This window comes from Homalodisca vitripennis, chromosome 3 (genome assembly GCF_021130785.1).
Source record: "Homalodisca vitripennis isolate AUS2020 chromosome 3, UT_GWSS_2.1, whole genome shotgun sequence".
Classification (NCBI taxonomy): Eukaryota; Metazoa; Arthropoda; class Insecta; order Hemiptera; family Cicadellidae; genus Homalodisca; species Homalodisca vitripennis.
In genome coordinates, this window is record NC_060209.1 from 205,378,457 (window position 1) to 205,398,830 (window position 20,374).

The following is a 20,374-nucleotide window of genomic DNA, read 5'->3' on the forward strand; positions in this document are numbered from 1 at the left end:
GGAAAATTTGACTACTTTTAATTTCAAATAGTTTTTTACGTGTGTCTTCTGTTTTTTTCAGTTATAAAGTTTGTATATATGTTTACTTAAATATAGATGATGTTTGAAACCTATAAATGAGTTATTTTTTTATGTCCAATTAAACCAATTTTTAGCACTGTCCAATTGTGCCCCAATAAAAAATCATTTTGTCCAAAACTGCCCCGACGGGGCAAATTTGGACAAAATGTAGAGGTTTATAAAAAAAAAAATAATCCACATTAAAAGGGTGCTCAAATTATCTAGAAAATTTGTTGTGGGGTTCAAGAAGACCAACTAAACACAAGGCAAAAAACTAAAAAATTTTTAACTAACAGTTTTCATAATTAGAAAAATGCATAAAGTGAAACATGAAATTACGTCCAATAGTGCCCCCGGTCTCCCCTACTGGTCGACTCGGAAATCTCAAAAAAGTCCTTTTTATTCAGAAACAATGGGTATAAACAGATTTGAGGCAATAAGATCAAATTTTCACCTTAGTTCACTGAAACGAATTCCTAAGGGTCAGCCTGGACACGATCCTTGGTATAAAATAAGGCATTTTTATGACCATTTGAATGCTTGTTTCAAAATGTATTTCGTACCTAGGCAAAACATTTCCATAGACGAATCTATGGTTGGAATGAAGAACAGGTGTTCTTTCATTCAGTATATGCCGAATAAGCGGCATGCTCGCTTCGGAATTAAAAAGTTTGAATTATGTGACAGCGAAACGAGCTATGTTCTTCATTCAGAGATGTATAGTGGGAAAGGGTTTTTAGAGGATAATCAAGTCCAAGCTCCATTCACTCAGAAAGTGGTGATGCATCTTTTGACAGTGTGTAACCTACTAAATAAAGGATACCATTTGTACACTGATAATTTTTATACGAAGGTGCCACTTGCAGAACAACTAATTCAAAACCAAACTTATATGACTGGGACTATAAATAAAAACTCCAAAGGTTTATAAAAAAATCTTGTCACACAAAAATTGGAACCTCTACAATCTGTTTATTACAGAAAGGACAAGATTCTGCTTGTAGGCTATAAGCAGAAGAAGACACGTAAACCAGTATACCTTTTATCAACAGCATTTCCTGCCAACGATAAAATTATCAGAAGCACGAAAAGTGGGATTGAGGCTCTAAAGCCAGAACTAATAAATGAGTACAATTTGTCTATGGGTGGTGTTGATGTCAAGGACAAATCAATTTATCACACAACATCAACACGCCCAACAAAGAAATACTGGAAAAAAACTTTTTGAAAATTTTCTAGATATGGCTTTGCTCAATGCCTACATATTATACAAAAATAATACTGATGTACCCCAAAGCAGACATGATTTCATGGTAGACATTGTAGAATCACTTGTTGATGATGAACCTGAACCTGAGCCTGTACCAGGCCCAGCAGGCACTGAACATACTTTGGCACGACACCCTGGAGGAAGTTTACGTCTTTGTGTAGTATGCCTAGAGAAAGGTAAACATTCTAAAAGTAGATTTTGGTGTTCAGGCTGCAATGCAGGTATCCATCCAGACTGTTATAAATTGTTGAAGCATTTCTGGAGAGCTAAGGGTCACAGGAAGAGAAAAGCACCTGATGCAGCGGAATCAGATTCCGAATAGGGGATGTTTATATGTGACATTATAAGTAAATATGTATATATAATTACAATTTTCTATAAAAGGTATTGTGTTTAGTTATTTAAAAGTGTTTTATATATGTAAATAAGGTGCTACAAGCCTATATAAACATTATATGGAACTTGTTGATGAAAAGTACATTTTTTGCAGTTTTTGATTTTTTATGCTAGTGAGAAACATTAAAAATCAATTTTCATGTAAATATAAACTACAAGTATTATACATCTTTGTGTTCAGAATTAAATTGTGAATCTTTTGTATATAATGAATTTCAAATGTGTTTCCATGGAAGTTATGAAAAATAGCCTCAAAAACAAAATTTTGTTTGAAAATCTTTTTTCAAGATCGTCAGTACAACATCAAATTAAAAAAAAATTGGTAAGTTTTTCTTTTTCATTATCATTTAGTAAATATTATAGTGAACATTTTGATATATAATATGTTATATTTCAGGTATATAGTATATGTTTTATGAATTAAAACAAAAAACACTGCACGTCATCATAAAAAGGCCTATCACTGTAGAGTAATATGAGTATCACTTGGAGGGTTAAGAGGCGTGCGAAGACCTGGGTTCAGGAGCCCCTTGGGGTAATCCTGGATCGGGTCCCACTCCGCAACTTTGGAATCGATGAGCCATTTTCTTATTTGGGAGCTTTATTTACTGTTCATCGGGGGCTCAGCAATTCCAATGCTTATCTTTCAATCAGGGATGCAGCGACCAGGTGCTCCAGGCTTTCCCTGAAGCCAATGCAGAGGTTGAACCTGCTATGCAGTTATGTTCTCCCAGCCTTCTTCTATAGACTCATTGCGGACCCACCTGGTTTGGTCGCCCTTCGGGAGTTGGATGCCTTCCTGAGGTCTCTGATTCGGACTATGCTCCACCTGCCCTCGGCTGTGGCGTCTAGCTATGTCCACATGCGGAGGGCAGATGGAGGTCTGGGCGTGCCGCGGTTGGTCGACCTCGTGAGGGCTGCCAATGTTCGCGCGTTGGCCGGCCTTGCGAGGTCGGACGACCCGGTGCTGCGGTCTGTGCTGGGTGACCCTCGGGTTGGTGCCCTTGCTTCTGACTCGGCTGCGGCCCTGGGTCTTAATTGGCCTCCGCGCGACGAAGATGTTGTGGCCATCAAATCCCAGCTCAGGGACACGGACTTTTCCGGTTTGGGAAGCCAGGGTAAGGGAGCGGCTTGTTTCCGTAGAAATAAGCTCGGCAACAAGTGGTTGTGGTCGGAGGGAGAGCTGTACCCGGGAGAGAAATTATCGACCTGATCCGAATTCGCACGAATACTTTTCCAACACGCGAATGTCTTGCCAGGGCATCTCCTACTGAGAACATCTTATGCAGGAGGTATTCCGCCAAGCCGGAAACTCTCGGGCACATAATTGGTGAATGCCCTGCTGGTCGAGGGCCCAGGATGTCGAGGGCCCAGGATAGCGCGGCACGACCACATCGTTGATGCGGTTGAGGCTAGCGCTATTAATCGGCAGTTTATTGTCGCGAGAGAGCAGCTCTTCACTCCAACCGGTGAGGGGTGTGCCGTCATTGCCGAACCGCTCAGGACGGATCTCGTCGTCGTAACACGGGATTCCGCCCTGGTGGTCGACGTGACTGTTCGCTTCGAGCAGGACGACTCGCTTGCTGCCGCTGCTCGGGAGAAGGCCAATAAATATAATGTGCTAGCCCAAACGGTAATGGATAGATTTGGGGTCAGTAATTTTAGGGTGCTGCCTCTGGTCTTTGGATCTAGGGGGGTTTCCCTGCAGCCACCAAGAGGAACCTGGGCATCTTGGGTGTGGGCAGCGATGTCCAGCTAGGCAACCTGCTTATGGGGGTTGTCCGGTCCACGGTGGCGATCGCCAGATGCCATTTGGATGTGAGGTGAGTTTGGATGTGTGTGTGAGTGGTAAGTGAGTGGGTAAGTATAGAGCGAGTCTTAGATGTTATTTCTTTACTTTTGAGTTGCCGACCTTAGTTAAGTCATCTAGATCTTCGGTGATCGAATCGCTGGGCGGACCAGTGCTGGGGCTAGAGTCCCGAGAGGCCCAAGAAGACGACTCCAACCTCTGAACCCAGACCCAGGCCGACTCCGAGACTACGCCTCAAAGTCCCGAAGCCAGCTCAGACCACCACTGCCTCCCCTGCCCCTGCCCCACAGCCCACCCGGGACACACCCATGGCCACACAGCCCGCTGCCAACCTGCCTCACGACCTCAAGGCAGGAATATCGGAAATCATCTCCCAGCTGACAACCATGGTCCAGATGATGGGCCGACTCATGGAGCTCCGCAGCACTTCCCTCCATGGTTAAGCTCCGGATCGTCAGCTAGAACGCCGACGGGCTAGCGGGCAAGAGGCTGAAGCTCATCCAGCTTCTACAGGACATGGATGTGGACGTCGCCCTACTCCAGGAGACCCACTTCATGCAAGCAGGCCGCTTCAGCATCCCTAACTTCCAGGTGTACCGCACTGACAGGCGGCATCAAAAATCCGTCCCAGCGGAGACACGGCTGTCCTGGTCCACCGCAGAGTGCCTCACCGCCTACTGCCTGCTGTTCCTACGCCGGGGATTGAGGTCATTCGAGTAGCCGTTCATTACAACGGAGCTGAGCTCGAGATCGCCTCGATCTATGCAGCCGCAATGCCTGGACAACCTGCTGCGACCTGGCTTCCCTGCACTTGTGGCAGGGGATATGAACGCCAAGCACCTGGACTGGGGATGCCAGATTAACAACGCCGCCGGGAGAGCGTTGCCGTGTCTGACCTCTCGTCAGACCATGTGCCGGTTGTCTTCGACCTGCAGGACGTCGGAACGCCAGTCTACCCCCCGGCGCGCCCCACCAAAGTAAACTGGCACAAGTACGGCAACTACCTCGCTAACAGACCTCGGCCTCCACCAACTCCTGCAGAATCACCAGACCAGCTAGACCAACAAGTACTAGCACTGACCACTACTCTTCAGGAGGCAGTGACCATCTCCTCGTCCCCACTCTCACGGAAGAAACTCGATCCACCACTTCCAGAGAACCTGACAGAGGAGATACTACTTCGCCGTAGACTGAGACGGGAATATCAGCGGACACGATGTCCCCACGCCAAGCGAGACTTCAACTGCCAGGCCAGGAGGTGCCCTCGTCTCCTGGCAGAACACCGAGCAGCCGCGTGGGACGACTTCGTGGAGCTCCACCACTGACGGTGGTGTCGGCGGCATCTGGAAGGTCTCCAAAGCTCTCCGAGGGAAGAAGACGATAACACCACTTCACGGTCAACGTGGCATCATCTACTCCCCCGGCCGAGGCCTTCGCCGACATCATGGAAGACCAGTTCTCTCCGCACCCGGATGTCTACGACGAGGACACCTGCGAGATGGTTGACAACTTCCTGGACAACTACGTACCGGACGAAGACGACCCACTGCCCCCCGTGACCACACTCGAGGTACGAGAACATCTTCGTCGCCTCCGCCCGAAGAAAGCTCCTGGCCCGGTCTCCTTGGGAACTCCTGCACTCCAGAAACTGCCAGCTTGGGTGGTCGTCACGATCCTGAACTCTTGTCTTTGACTTGCTCACTTTCCGACAACCTGGAAGGATGCAAAGGTGATTATGATCCCGAAGCCTGGCAAGGATCCGCTCTTCCCAGAGAACCACAGGCCGATCTCACTGCTGCCTGTGCTCTCCAAGATCCTCGAGCGGATAATCCTTACGAGATTTCCTGAGGATTTCTTCACCTCTATCAGGTCCGAACAATTCGGATTTCGAAGTGGACACTCCACCACGCTTGAACTCCGTAGAGTGCTCAACCTACTCACCAGCACGGCGGAGAAGAAACACCAATCCACTTCGGTCCTGATAGATGTCAGCAAGGCCTTCGACAGAGTGTGGCAGTAGTCCCTGAGTTAGGGTTTACTCTCAGGTTTCAAATGAAGAGAAATCCAACAACAAATACTGGAAAGTCCTTCCTTTTCTCCAATCAGTTCGGGATGAGTGTTTGTTGAACCCCAGATGAGTGTTTGTTGAACCCCAGACCAGTGGATGTAGCCATTGATGAGCAGATGGTACCTTTTTGGGGAAGCTATAAGATGACACAACGCATAAAAGGGAAGTCTAATCCCTGTGGTCTAAAAAACTTTGTTGCGTGTGCACCTGATGGATTGCCACTTTATTATATGAGGGAAAGGGTGATATCATTCTACCTGCTGATGACTTACACAATCCATATTTGGATATAGGTTGAAAGGTGATTGAAAGACTGTCAAGAAACTTACCACAAGGAAGCTCCATTTTCATGCATCGCTTTTAACTCTATTCCCATGATATATGAACTGCATATGCTTGGTTTTCAGGCCACTGGTACCCTTATTGTAAATCGTATTCCTCCTGGATCTCAACTGTACACTGATACAGAGGTACGAGTAGGTGGCCGAGGCTTCATCAGTCAAATTGTAAGAGATTATGGGCAGATAGCGGTTGTCAAGTGGTTCGACAACAAACCTGTTGTTTTGTTTGGATCCTACACAGAAGGTTTGAAAATGGATTAGAAACTCCAAAAAGAGATCAAGTTGATCAACTGGCATACAAAACCGAACTTGCTGACCAACTCCTTCTTGCTAAGGAGCAGATACATGATGATGAGGAAGAAGATGGATTTGAAGAAATTCTTCCTCCAGTGGCTGGTGCAGCACAAAAAAGGAAGAAGCCCAACCCTCTTCCTTCAGACACAAAAAGAACTTCTGGTGTAAAACACATGCCGCAGCTTGTATAAACGAGCACCGTAAGACATCGATGTAAGTATCCAGGCTGTAAACCCACTAACGCACGTTTTTTGTGTGTGTGTAACATGTAATGTTTACTTATGTATAACTCAAGCAAGAAAGTGTTATGCTCTCTTCCATGAGCTCTAAATAAGTTGTTTTGTAAATAAAACTGTTTTAAGAATTTCCATTATAACTTTTTAAAGTGCTTGGGACCCAGTCTGTCAATATTGACACTCATTTTTTGTACTTGAAGTGAAAATAAATTTTTTTTAATATCACAGGGCATTTATGAATTTTTCCAATCCTGAAAAACATAGTTTCACGTAAACATAAATGTTGGTTAAGAATGGGTCTGAGGACGGTATGGTCTTTATGAAGTGGAGCAAAATAAATGTCTGGATAACATGTTCACGATTGTAGAGACAGATTGTAGAGACAATGCGTTGTCCAGGAAAGAACACCATGTTACCTTTTCAGAAAGGTATTTTGATCTCAATAAATGCTATTAAAGGCCTCTTAGATTATGTTCGACAGGAATTCCAGATGGAATACTTATTCTATACAGCCGGCTTAATCAAGATACCTTGGAAAATTTATTTTTCCAGATACGAACAAGAGGAGGCTTAAATGACCACCCAACCCCCTGAATGTTATATACTAAGTAAGGATGATAATTTTTGGAAAAAACCCTGGAATTGTACAAAGCCATTTGAATACCACATATTTATCAGAAAGTGAGTTCATAGTTGCGAATGTACTTAAGAAACTGGGCATAAATAGGGTGTGTGACAATGATAAAACGCAAGAAAGAATGGACATAAAGAATAATGAAGAACAAAACGAAACCACTGGATGTCCAGATATCGTTGACGGAGCTCAAAATTATCTCGCTGGATGGGTAGCAAAGAAGCATTTGAAGAAATACCCGTTCCTAGGGGATTATACATATAAAAGTGAATCTTCGCCAGCAAACGAGTGCTCCTGGATTCGACATTGTCAAAGGTAAGAAGAAAGTTAAGCCATTATTACAAATTATACTCAATATAATTAAGTTAAATGTTTTTATGATACTGGATATCCATATAGAGAACAAGATAAGTTGTGAAAAAAATGTTAATAAAACATAGGATCACATATTTTTACAGCTTTTAATTTGTTTTGGATATAATCTTTAATTATTTGTTTAAAAACTCGTTTTTACCAAAGGTCTTTAACACAAATTAATATTCAAAATAAAGTTAAAAGATTTCAATGTAAATTTCCATAAAATGTATATTGTGTAAAACAACGAGAATATTTTCGTTTATAAGCAAGTTAGGCCTTCATTAACGTTCTTTTCGTAACAAGGTGAACTGGTGGAGCCTTCTGAACAATGGATACAAATTAGTCAAGTGTGTGAGCAGAAGTTCAATATATTTCATGGAGAAAAACTAATAAAGAAAGACATAAATATAGTTAAGGATTTAGTAGCTAAAGTGTCCCAAAAGTTAGAAAATTTTCCTTTGGAGGTTATTACATCGTACATTAAAATGAGAACAATTATCAGAATGAAAGACTTAAACCTTAATCTTTGTGCCACAAAATTCAAGAAAAGACAAGGAGACGTTGATTTAGAAAAACGAAAACGAATTAAAAAAGTGAAAAAATATATACATAAATCATTATTGTTCTTCAAATACACATTTATTTTGAAAAAGTTAACGCTTTGTTTTGTTTACACCTGTTTATGTATTTTATTAAGTATATTATTAGAACAAATACAAAGTATAATAATTAAAATAATATTCAAAAAGTACACTAAAGACAGTTAAATAGGCCACAAGAGAGTTGTACAAGACTGGTTCTACGGTAGTAATGGTACAGACGCGGAGTGGCAGAACATCGCGGCTGGTCACTGGGTGACGTCACAGTGAGCGGCAACATGCACCACGTAAACGGCCGGACGCGTCAACCTGTCCCTCTACGATTTTGGTATCCGTGTACCTTCGGCTCCTAGAGAGGCGAAATGCCAGAGATTACAGCCTGCCCAACGCCAACGTCTACGCGCTGGATTCCTACTTTTCCTCTGTGTTGAGATCTGGCCACGAGAGAGCGGGCCACTACCGCGACCAAGATTTACTGGCATACGACACGATCCTCGTCCCCGTGCATGAGGAGTTGGTGGCCGTCGGCCACTGATGAACCGAAGAAGGCCACCACAAGCGCTTAGACTCCCTAAAAGGGAGTAACCATAAATCGGCTATGGATCTATTTCACGACCATGTAATGGAGGAGACGAGAGCAAAGATGGCGCTTCTACGGTGTTCGTACGTGTCCTTCCCAGGACAATCTTGTGGACTGTGGAATATTCCACTGCGCTGATGGGACTTCAAGTGGATATCCGGGATTTCCGGTGACAAATGGCGAAGGAGCTCCGAAAGGATTCAATCACCAAGGTCGAGAATAGCCAGCCGGGAAAGGAACCGGATTGGTCCTTCGACGAGCTAGCCGAGGAATTGGAGCAGCTAACCGACCCAATTGTGGTCGGTTAGTCTCCCAGCGGTGGAGGAAACGCCAGAATGGATCGGTGCCCTGCAGGAGGAAGTGGACTCTATAAATCCACCGGAAGGAGCTGCGGGAACATCCTCAGTAGCTATGGAACCCGACAGAGGAGCATCCCCAAAACCCACACTTCTAGATCTGGCTAGTGTCACCTGTGGACGACGGTGACGTCCTCTCCTTGTCGCCTGGGTGGAGCATGGGAAGATCAATTGAAGTAATGCCGGATTAGAAAGAAGACGGATGGCTCCAAGTTTCCCCCTCAGTGACATACCAGCCAGAGGAGAGTTCGACTCGGGAAAGGATAGACAACCCTTCAGGACAGCCTCCGTGTCCCAAACCCAAGAGGACGCGCTTTAAACGCCTTACTATATAGATACAAATAACGGGTACGAATCAAAGGAAGAGAGTTAACGTTCGCTAGTTGGGTCTTTCCGAAGGAAAAGTAACCAAAAGAAGAAAGGGCAGTTTTGGATGAAATTGTTTTTGTTTTTTCCAAATGGGCGTAGGAAAATACGTTTTATTTGAAGAGTTGATAGTATCATTTTCGTTTACCTGATTTATTTTTCGTTTAGCTTTTGAGAGGCGTAGTTTTGTTTTATTCCTTTAATCGCACGTCACAATATTTTCTTGTATTGTTATTTCTCCACGAAGTAAGTGGGGGGATGTAGGGGTTAAATTTTAAATCCAATTTTGTTTTACTTGAGAAATCGATTTATTTTACCAGAGATGTTTTATAATGAGTTTGTTGTTCATTTAGTTACTGTTGTTTTCTGACAAGTGAAGGTATCAGTTTATTTTCGTTAATAGTCCTTCAAAAGCACTTCCATTTCCAAAGATTGATTTATTACAACCAGTAGGTCTCTGGTGTGAGGTTGATGGACAAGTTGTTGATGAGGATCAGCAGCACGGAAAAACATCACTTTCTACCACAAGAAGTTTACCGAATAGATTCTGCTTTGAAAGTATCTTAGAAGACAGTATTCCGTGATGAACTCATGCAGAGGAATGTCAGAAACTTAAGCTTGGGAAACCAACTGTAAAAATCCATCCAGGGATGTTTCTTAAATGCTTCATTGGTCTTCTCCAACGACTTGGACTTGAGCTGTGTCCGGCCAGACTTTGTGAGTATCTCTTTCTACAATTTTTTTGGCCTAGTCACTAGACTGGGAGCCCTGATTGCAAGTTACTGCCAATTATGAAAAAGCAGTATTTATAGAGGCGCATTGTTGGCATAACATTGTTGTAACGTATCTATACCGATAGTGGATAGGATCATCCCAGTACGGAGAGACAAAACACAACTTCAATGTTCTGAATGATAATGAATCCGTCTTGAGATACAGTACAATAATAAATCTGGCCAAAGTACTATTAATCCACTTTCAAACAGTATGTCTCTGAATTCCAGGTGCCTGCCAGAATCATCAGGTTTCAGTGATACTGAATGCAGCAGTTATATCCACAATCTGGACTTGTTTGTGGGCTAACGTTACCATGATAGGTGTTAAATCAAGTGTATATATCAGGGTTTCCTAAGGACTATTCTCAAGACGGAGGGATTTTGACATGATGATGACATGATTTTACCAGAAGTCGATTTATAATCAGACCTACTAAGATTTACGAACTTCCATATGAAGATTTATTGTTATACTATTATAATCTCAGTGTGAGCAAAATTGAGAACGACTACGTCAGCTTCCACCAAATGTTCTGATTTGAGAGTATCTCACATCAATGTATCTCGATTAAATCGTACAGTGGAATTTCAACAATTGGGGCTTGAGAACCAACCGTAAAATTCCTTCCATTGGATTGTTCTTTCCAAAAGGAGTATTTTCTAGATTCATTGATGGCATAAAATTATTGTGGCATATCTAAACGGATAGTGGATATGATCTCGAGATACCGAGAGAAAAATGTTAACTTCAATTTTCTGAATGATAAAGGACCCGTCATGAAATACATTGCAATAATGAATCTGGCCAAATACTTAAAAATCCACTTTTACACGGTATGTCTTTGCAGCCCAGGTGCTTTCCAAAAAGAATATCTGCATCTCGGTGATTATAAATACAGCAGGATATGTCCAGCGGCTGACTTGCATGTGGGTTATCCTTGATATGATGGATATTAAATTAACTGAATTCATCAGGGTTTCCTTCGGACTGTTCTCAAGACAAATTTGTGTTGACTTTACCAGAAGTCGATTTGTATTAAGACCTACAAAGATTTACCAACTTCCATATGACGTTGCTCACAGTATGTACGTTCAAACAGCAAGTCTTTTCAACCCAGGTGCTTTCTAGACAGAATCAACTCCATCTCGGTGATAATCAATACAACAGATCATGTCCAGTGGCTGACTTGCATGTGGGTTTTCTTTGATATGGTGGATAGTAAATTAACTGGATTCATCAGGGTTTCCTTCGGACTGTTCTCAAGACAAATTTGTGTTGACTTTACCAGAAGTCGATTAGTACTAAGACCTACAAAGATTTACCAACTTCCATATGACGTTGCTCACAGTACGTACGTTCAAACAGCAAGTCTTTTCAACCCAGGTGCTTTCCAGACAGAATCATCTCCATCTCGGTGATAATCAATACAGCAGATTATGTCCAGTGGCTGACTTGCATGTGGGTTTTCTTTGATATGGTGGATATTAAATTAACTGGATTCATCAGGGTTTCCTTCGGACTGTTCTCAAGACAAATGTGTTGACTTTACCAGAAGTCTATTTGTACTAAGACCTACAAAGATTTACCAACTTCCATATGACGTTGCTCACAGTACGTACGTTCAAACAGCAAGCCTTTTCAACCCAGGTGCTTTCCAGACAGAATCATCTCCATCTCGGTGATAATCAATACAGCAGATTATGTCCAGTGGCTGACTTGCACGTGGGTTTTCTTTGATATGGTGGATATTAAATTAACTGGATTCATCAGGGTTTCCTTCGGACTGTTCTCAAGACAAATTTGTGTTGACTGTACCAGAAGTCGATTTGTACTAAGACCTACAAAGATTTACCAACTTCCATATGACGTTGCTCACAGTATGTACGTTCAAACGGTAGGTCTTTGCAACCCAGGTGCTCTCCAGACAGAATCATCTCCATCTCGGTGATAATCAATACAGCAGATTATGTCCAGTGGCTGACTTGCATGTGGGATCGCTTCTCGGCCTTTTGGCTAAGATCAAAGTGTCCTATTTTGATCTTAGTCAAAAATCCAAAATTTCTCAAAATTTCTGTGCAAAACCGGACAATCCGGTTGTTGTCCTGTTTTGCACAAGACGATTCCGGGGGTGGTGGGACGCACCCCTGGCTGCTTCGTCCAGCGAACGGATAGCCGGGTGGGGTCAGCGTGACGCACTGACCCTCCCCAATAAGGCGCCGAGCCCAGGAGTCGTCCGGGTGGTGTCCAATGTGGGGAGTTCGCTGACTCCCCGTCTGCACCACCCGAGATCCCTGCCATATGTGAGAAGAGCCGGGAGGCGAAGCTTCTACCGTCTTCCAACAGGTGGCGCTTCTTTCTACTGTTCTACATCTGCCTCTTCTTCCCTCCGATGGATCGCACTCTGTTCTGCGCCCTGCCTCTGGGCCAAAGACTTCAATGCCCGGAATGCCTGGAGGCGGGAATGTTGTGCGTCAGGAAGAGAGAGGGGATGAAGAGGCACCTGAACCAGGACCATGGAGGAGGATGGGAGATGTCCTTCGTCTGCTGCGACATCGAGTTCTCATGTCGCCAGCAGAAGTACGCGCTTAAGCAGGCGAAGGCACATTTTGCTTCAATTCATCCTGGGGCTGATTTCTTCCTTCCTGATGGCGAGCTGGTTGTTTGCGCATCATCTTACAACACCCTTCAAGAGAAGATCGTCAGGATGGTGACACCCATTAGGCCTCCTGCTCCTGATGCGCCCCCCAGCTCCGATTCCTCCCCAACTCCCTCTCCTTCTCCCCCACTTGTCCGCCATCGCTCTGCTGCGGCTATCGCACGTAATGCGCTGCGTCAGCGTCGGCCTTTCGCGGAGGAGCAAGTTACGCCCCCTCGCGTGCCGCTGAATGCCGTTGCCCCGGCAGGCCGTGGTTCCCCCCCGGATCATCTTCTTCTGGGTCTCCGGTTGGCCCGCCAATGATCCGGGCTGCGGCTGTCGCTAGAGGCGCCATGCGGCGTCGCGGCCGCATGGGCGGGTCGGTAAGCTCTGTGGAGAGCATTTCACCTCCGCTCCCAGTGCGGTCTCCACCCGGCACTTTGTTACCGCCAGTGACTCCACCACTCGGCCTATCGCCGAGAGATCGGCCTCTGCCAGGGCCCCCCCCTCCGCCGTTCCCACCTGGGGCCCCCCTCGCCAACGGACCCTCCCGTATCACCGAGGGAGAATTTAACGCCATGGCAGAGAGTGGCTTGCCAAATTCACCCCTGGCATGGAGTGGGCCGCCTTCTTGGCCACTCTGGAGGAACTGGTGACGTCACTGTCGCCGGCACCGAACCCCTCGCGACTGCCGCGGCCGGGGGGAATTCGACCGTCTAGACCCCGGCGTCCGCGCCGCGACGGCGACCGCGATGTGCGCGAGGCGGCGCGTATACAAAATCTATACCGGACTGCCCCCAAGCGAGCCATGAGGGAGCTCCTAGAGGCCTCCTCGCCGATTTGTTCCATCGCGGAGGAAGCCATTATGGCTTATTTTACCTCATCCTACTCGGCGAAGGTGGGCTGTGCCGTTGAGCCTCCCCCTGGCTGCAAGATACCCGCTGCGGCTTCCCCGCCCCCGCTACTAGACCGGATCGAGCCGAGGGAAGTAGCGAAGATGCTCCGGAGAACCGCCAACACCGCTCCGGGCCCGGATGGCGTTAAATATGGCATCTGGCGCCGCCGTGACCCATCTGGCCACGTGCTTTCCGCCATTTTCAACATCTGCCTGGCGGCCGGGCGCTTCCCACCGTCGTGGAAGGTATCGTCCACGGTGCTGATCCACAAGAAGGGGACCCCCGATGAGATAACCAACTGGCGGCCCATCGCGCTGTCAGACACTGCGGGCAAGCTGTTCTGCAGTGTATTGGCTCATCGCCTTTCATCGTGGATGACTGATCATCGCCTCCTATCCTGGGCGCAGAAGGGGTTCACTGCGTCCGAGGGCTGCTTGGAGCACAATTTTGTGCTCCAGGAGCTTCTGGATGAGGCACGACGACGGGGTGGGGAACTCTGTTTAGCATGGCTCGACCTGGCTAATGCCTTCGGGAGTGTCCCTCACTCGGCTGTTGTGGCGGCATTGCGTAAAGCGGGTCACACGGAGGCTCAGCTGGCCCTAATCAAAGATCTTTACGGGGGGAGTGCTACGATCATCAGGCACTCTGGTGGGGTCACTCCAGCCATCTCCTTCCAGGCTGGAGTCCGCCAGGGCTGTCCTCTGTCTCCGGTGCTCTTTAACCTCGTCATGGAGTACCTAATCCGCCCAGTACTCGCATTGGAGGGGGAGCACGGTGTGTCGCTGCACGGGGAGCGGATCAGCGTATTGGCTTATGCCGATGATCTGGCCATTGTGGCTAGGTCGGAGGCCTCGCTCCAAGCCTTGCTGGACTCCGTTTCTTCGGCGGCGACCTGGGTTGGCCTCAGGTTCAAGCCTGAGAAGTGTGCGACACTTCATGTCGCCGGCAGAACCGTGAGGCCGACCGCATTCACCATCTACGGCTCCCCCCTCCGCGTCCTTGAGGATGGAGATACTTATGATCACCTTGGTGTGCCCACTGGGATGAGAGGTGACCAGACCCCAGTGGCCACCATTGCCAGACTGGAAGAGGAGACCGCTAAAATTTTTGCCAGTGGGCTCGCGCCATGGCAGAAGTTGGACGCGGTCAGGACATTCATAGTCCCCCAGCTGGATTTCAACCTCAGGACGGCGAGGATCAGGAAGACCTCCCTAAAGGGGTTGGACTCTTTGATGAGGGCGGAAGGCAAGAGGACACTCGGCCTCCCCTCGCGAGCCAGCGTGGAGCTGGTCGAGCTTCCACCATCGTGGGGCGGCGCGGGTCTGCTCCCTATCTCCGACCAAGCCGATTTAGCCGCGGTAGGGCATGCGTTCCGGCTCCTGACTTCACCTGACCCGAAAATCTCCCGTCTTGCCCTGGAGGGCCTAGCCGTATCTGCTGGGCATCGCTATGCTGCTCGGGTCGACGTTGGACAGCTCGTCAACTACCTCAACGGGGACGTGGCGGGGAACTCCAACGTCACCACCACCTTTTCTGCGGCCCGGACGGCAAGAAACCGCCTCTCCAAGCGCCTGCCTACGCTCCGGTGGGGGTGGAGTGAGGAGCGGCGGACATTCCAACTGACGATGCCTGGTGGGGGACGGCCAATCACCGTGGACGGGAGGAGCCGGAGGTCCCTGGCGTCAGCGCTGCGGCGAGCTCTGCAGCTCCACGGCCGGGCTACCCTTGCCGCGAAGCCGGACCAAGGCAGGGTGGCTCGAGTCGTGACGACTTGCCCCACCTCCAATCACATGATGCGCGGAGGCCGACACACCCGTTTCGCCGACTGGAGGTTTATTCACCGGGCCTGGCTCAACACCTTGCACATCTTGCCATTGAACGGGTGTCGGAGGTGGGGTAATGAAGACCGCCGTTGTAGAAGGTGTGGAAGACACGATGAGACGACTGCCCACGTGCTATGTCACTGCCTGCCTATGATGCCTGTCATAACGAGAAGACACGATGACATCCTGGAACTACTGTCATCGGAGATCCGTGGGCACCCTCAGGAGAAGGAGACTCGCCTGGACAAGAGGGTGCCGTTCCAGGAGCTGGTACCAGACGTGGAGGTCCCGGAGGAGGTGACCAGCTGCCGACCGGACATCGTGACGATCGACCGGAGAAACAAGATTGTACGTGTAGTCGACGTCACGGTGCCCTATGAAGACGGTTGGCAGTCGGTGACGACGGCCAGGGAGAAGAAGATGGAGAAGTATGCTCCTGTGGCGCGACTGCTCTCGGCTGGGGGATACCGGACATCTGTAGACGCCTTCGTGGTGGGGTCCCTAGGTGCCTGGGATTCCGCCAACTGGACTACCCTCAGCCGCCTGGGAGTTGACCGCCGCAGGGGTGCTGCCCTGGCCCGGCGCTGCGTCTCCGAGGCCATCAAATGGAGCCGGGATATCTACGTCGAACACGTGACGGGCATCCGGCAGTACGTGGGATAGTCGTCTCATCAACCGTCCCAATTTTAATTATTAACTATCTATTATATTGTTAACTTATTTATTATATTTTATTGCATGTTTTAACTATTGACTAGTATTTATTGTATTTATTGATTGTTAAGTTTTATAGTTTTTATTAGGTTAAGTTATGCATGACCGCCTGCTTTCTGCATCTTTAGTTTTATAGCGTCAATGGCCTGTTATCTAGTATATTTCAATGTTAATATTTTGCTTGCATGAATATAATCTATCTATGTTGTCCGGCAAAAGAAAATAAAGGCAAAAAATAAGGCCCCAAAATATCTTTGATATGGTGGATATTAAATTAACTGGATTCATCAGGTTTCCCTTCGGCCTGTTCCCCCAGACAAATGGTTGACATATTGATTTACCAGAAGTCGGTTTTACTCAGATCTACAAACATCCTATATGACCTGTTGTCGTTAGCAGGTTTATTGTTATGCTATTATCAGCAACACGGAAAACAACAGCATCAGCTTTCCCATACATTCTGATTTGTGTCTCAGATGTCTGTGTAACCAATTAAATTGTGCAGAGGAATGTCAGAAACTGGGGCTTTAGAACCAATTGTGGAAATCTATCCTGATGGTTGTTTCTTGGATGCCGCTGCATTTGTCTCCACCGGTCAGTTATACTTTGCATGTATATAATTCTATAAGGTTTTGGAGCTTATTGACTGGAGTGGGAGCTATGAATGTGTCTGCGTTACAAAAGCAGTATTTTACAGATGTAAATTTTTTTGTGTTTTTTTATTTAAATAGGGTGGAACTGATAATGCAAGATATCCGGCTTTGATGGTTTTCCAGGGATGGGACAAACTAAATGTGATAATATGCTCTGGAGTGGAGATGTTTGGATACCTCCATCCTGAACATCGGTTACAAAGCTGGCTGTCAGTTCTTCTTTCACCTCACCTAGGATACATTCAAGAAACTTCCAAATTCAATTCCCTTTGACGAATTTAAGGTAGTATGGAGCTGGACTTGTACTTGATATTGGTCGAATCAACTTGGTTGTTAGGCTTTAGCTGCTTACACCACTGTTGGTTCCATCCCGTAATATTTTAGTTGAGTTTGGTTGACAACCTGCTTCAACTATAATTTTTCTATCTGGAAGGGAAAAATTATAGCCCAGAAATAGCTCAAGTATAACTGACCGGTGGAGACAAATGCAACGGCATCCAAGAAACAACCATCAGGATAGATTTCTATAATTCTAAACCTGGAAGGGACCCCCCAGAAGGTATCCTTGTCTTGATGTGGCGGTGGGGCTTGTGTCCTCTGACAACCTCGAGAGCTATGCCGGCGGTAGCTTACCTACTGGTAGGGTCTCCCTTGCCGGACAGGTCTTCGTGAGGTAGGAGCCAGACGAGGAGGGATACCCTGGTCCTCCAGGTTGGGGGTTGGACGTAAGCTGACACCTGCTCCGCAAAAACATCGTGTCACGTATCGCCAACAAGCAGCCTCGGACCAGGACAGGAACAAAAGGATTTCGACTCGGATTTGTCAGAAGGATTTGAGAATAGGTACATGGAATGTTAGAAGCCTGGCAGTGCCAGGAGCAGTAGACATTTTGTCAGATGAGCTAGAGAAAAATCAAATGGACATAGTAGCCCTTCAAGAAACAAGATGGCCCCTAACTGGTAAAATAAACGCAAAAGGATATGTCATATATTATAGCGGCAATAATGGAGGAAGATACTATGGTGGAGTTGGTTTTGCTGTTAAGAAGAAGTGGAGTCCAGCAGTAATGGAGTTTAGTTCATTTGACGAAAGGATGTGCAATATTAGGATTAAGGGTAGATTTAGGAACATGTCATTATGTAGTATATACGCACCAACAGAAGAAGCAGAAGAAGAAGTTAAAGATATATTTTATGATACTCTGGAAGAGCTAGTTACAAAGTTACCAAATTATGATTTAAAAATAATTTTAGGAGATGCAAACTCAAAAATAGGAAAAGAAGATACATGGAAGGAAGTGGCAGGTAAGCATAGCTTACATGAGAAAACCAATGATAATGGAGTAAGACTCCTTAGTTTCTGTGAAACTACAAATTCTAAAGTAATGAGCACAGCTTTTCCACATAAAAATATTCATAAACAAACCTGGGTTTCTCCAAATGGAATAGTCAAAAACCAAATAGATCATGTAATGATAGACCAAAGACAGAAGAGTAGTATTTTAGATGTTCATAGTCGAAGAGCAGCAGAGTGCGGCACAGATAACTATTTAGTTTTAGTAAGAGTTAGACAACGAATAGCGGAGGTAAAAAGTAAAGTGGAAAGAGCTTGTGAAAGACAAGCGGTGGAAATATTGAAAACTAAAAAAGGAGCGGAAGAATTCAAATTGAAACTTACAAACAGATTCAAAATGTTGGAGGAAAGTACACAGGGTAACGAATTAGAAACCAATTTAAATCAAAGATGGGAGACTCTAAAACAGGCAGTACAGGAAACAGCTAAAGAAGTGTGTGGAAAGAAAAGGAAAGTAAGGAAAAAACCTTGGTTTGATGAAGAATGTAGCGTTAAAGTTGAAGAAAGATGCACCAGTAAAAGGATATGGTTAGAAAGACAAACCGAGGAAAATAGAATGTTGTTTGATAAGATAAGGAAAGAAACCACCAATGTTAAGAAAAAAGAAGAGGAACTATATTAACAATTTATTAGAAAGAGTTGAGACAAATTATGTCACCAACCCAAGAGACTTTTACAAATCAATTAAAACTTTCAAGGAGGGATACACACCAAGCTCATATGGCGTCAAAATAAATGGAAGGATCACGACAGAAAGAAATGAAGTTCTCAATGTGTGGAAGGATTATTTTGAAGCTTTACTTAATGGGGAAGTTAAGAATAATATTAATATGGACGTACCAGTGTATCAGAATGTACAACCTGAAGTAAAAAAACCCACATTAGAAGAGATCCGGGAAGTAATTAGAGGACTTAAGAACCACAAGGCACCAGGAAGCGATGGAATAACTTCCGAAATGTTAAAGGCTGGAGGTATCGAACTTGCGTCTCAACTGCACAAGCTTATAGAAGACATATGGGAAAAAGAAGAGATGCCTTTGGACTGGGAGGAAGCCATAATTGTGCCTTTACACAAAAAGGGGGACAAACAAGAGCCAAATAATTACAGGGGAATTTCATTGTTGAATACTTCATACAAGATACTGTCAAAAATAATACAGAAAAGATTAGAATTGTACACAGAAGAAATAATTGAAGATCACCAGGCAGGATTTCAAAAAGGAAGATCGACCATCGATCAAATATTTGTTCTAAAAGAATCAATAGCCAAGCACTGGGAATTTGATAGAGCATTGTATGGACTTTCAGAAAGCTTATGACAGTATCAATCGAAATAAACTATGGGAAAAAATGGAGCAGTATGGAATACCTACAAAACTAACGAAAATGGCAAAACTTAGCTTAGAAAATTTCAAATGCAAAGTTAAAGTGGAAAATGAATATTCACCCGAGTTTGAGGTAAAAACAGGGAGACAGCCTCTCTCAATTACTGTTCAATTTAGCCCTGGAAGAAGCGTTGAAAGAAATAGGAAACTAGGTATAAGCATTGGAGATAGGAGCACTGGCATTTGCGGATGACGTGGTGTTAGTTTCCAATAACAGAGATGAACTGATGGAGATGACAGGAATATTAATAGACAAAACCCGGTCAATAGGACTAGAAATTAACGACGCTAAGACAAAGTTGATTTATTTTAGGCGAGGAAATAATGGTAGAGAAGATTTGGAAACACTGAACCATAAATTCGAACAGGTTGAAAGATTCAAATACCTCGGAGCAATAGTTAATTCAAAGAGTAATGAACTAATAGAAATCCAAAATAGAATAAATTTGGCAAATAGAAGCATGTACGCATTACATAATATTTTAAAATCAAAATTACTGTCTTACAAAACAAAATTAAGAATATATAAGACTGTTATAAGACCAGTTCTTCTCTATGGAGCAGAGACATGGATTATAGATAAACAGGCAGAAAAGAGTAATTCAAGAATAAAATTTTGAGGAAAATTTTCGGACCTATTAGAGATGGAGATGGATGGAGAATCAGGCACAACCAAGAAATCAGAGAGATGTTTCAATCTCCAGACGTTGTAGGAGAAGCAAAGAGCAAGAGACTTCGGTGGGCAGGCCATGTGATGAGGAGGGAGGATGA

The 20,374-nt window shown here is 45.4% G+C and overlaps 2 protein-coding genes across 2 annotated transcripts; both read left to right on the top strand.

Moving 5' to 3' along the window:
- Nucleotides 1–2,201: 2,201 nt before the first annotated feature.
- On the top strand, nucleotides 2,202–2,939 carry LOC124358570. The gene has a single exon (XM_046810873.1). It carries the CDS (start codon nucleotides 2,202–2,204, stop codon nucleotides 2,937–2,939), a length of 738 nt encoding a protein of 245 aa, XP_046666829.1.
- Nucleotides 2,940–13,587: 10,648 nt separating this feature from the next.
- Nucleotides 13,588–16,161, top strand: LOC124358572. The gene has a single exon (XM_046810874.1). It carries the CDS (start codon nucleotides 13,588–13,590, stop codon nucleotides 16,159–16,161), a length of 2,574 nt encoding a protein of 857 aa, XP_046666830.1.
- The last annotated feature ends 4,213 nt before the right edge of the window (nucleotides 16,162–20,374 follow it).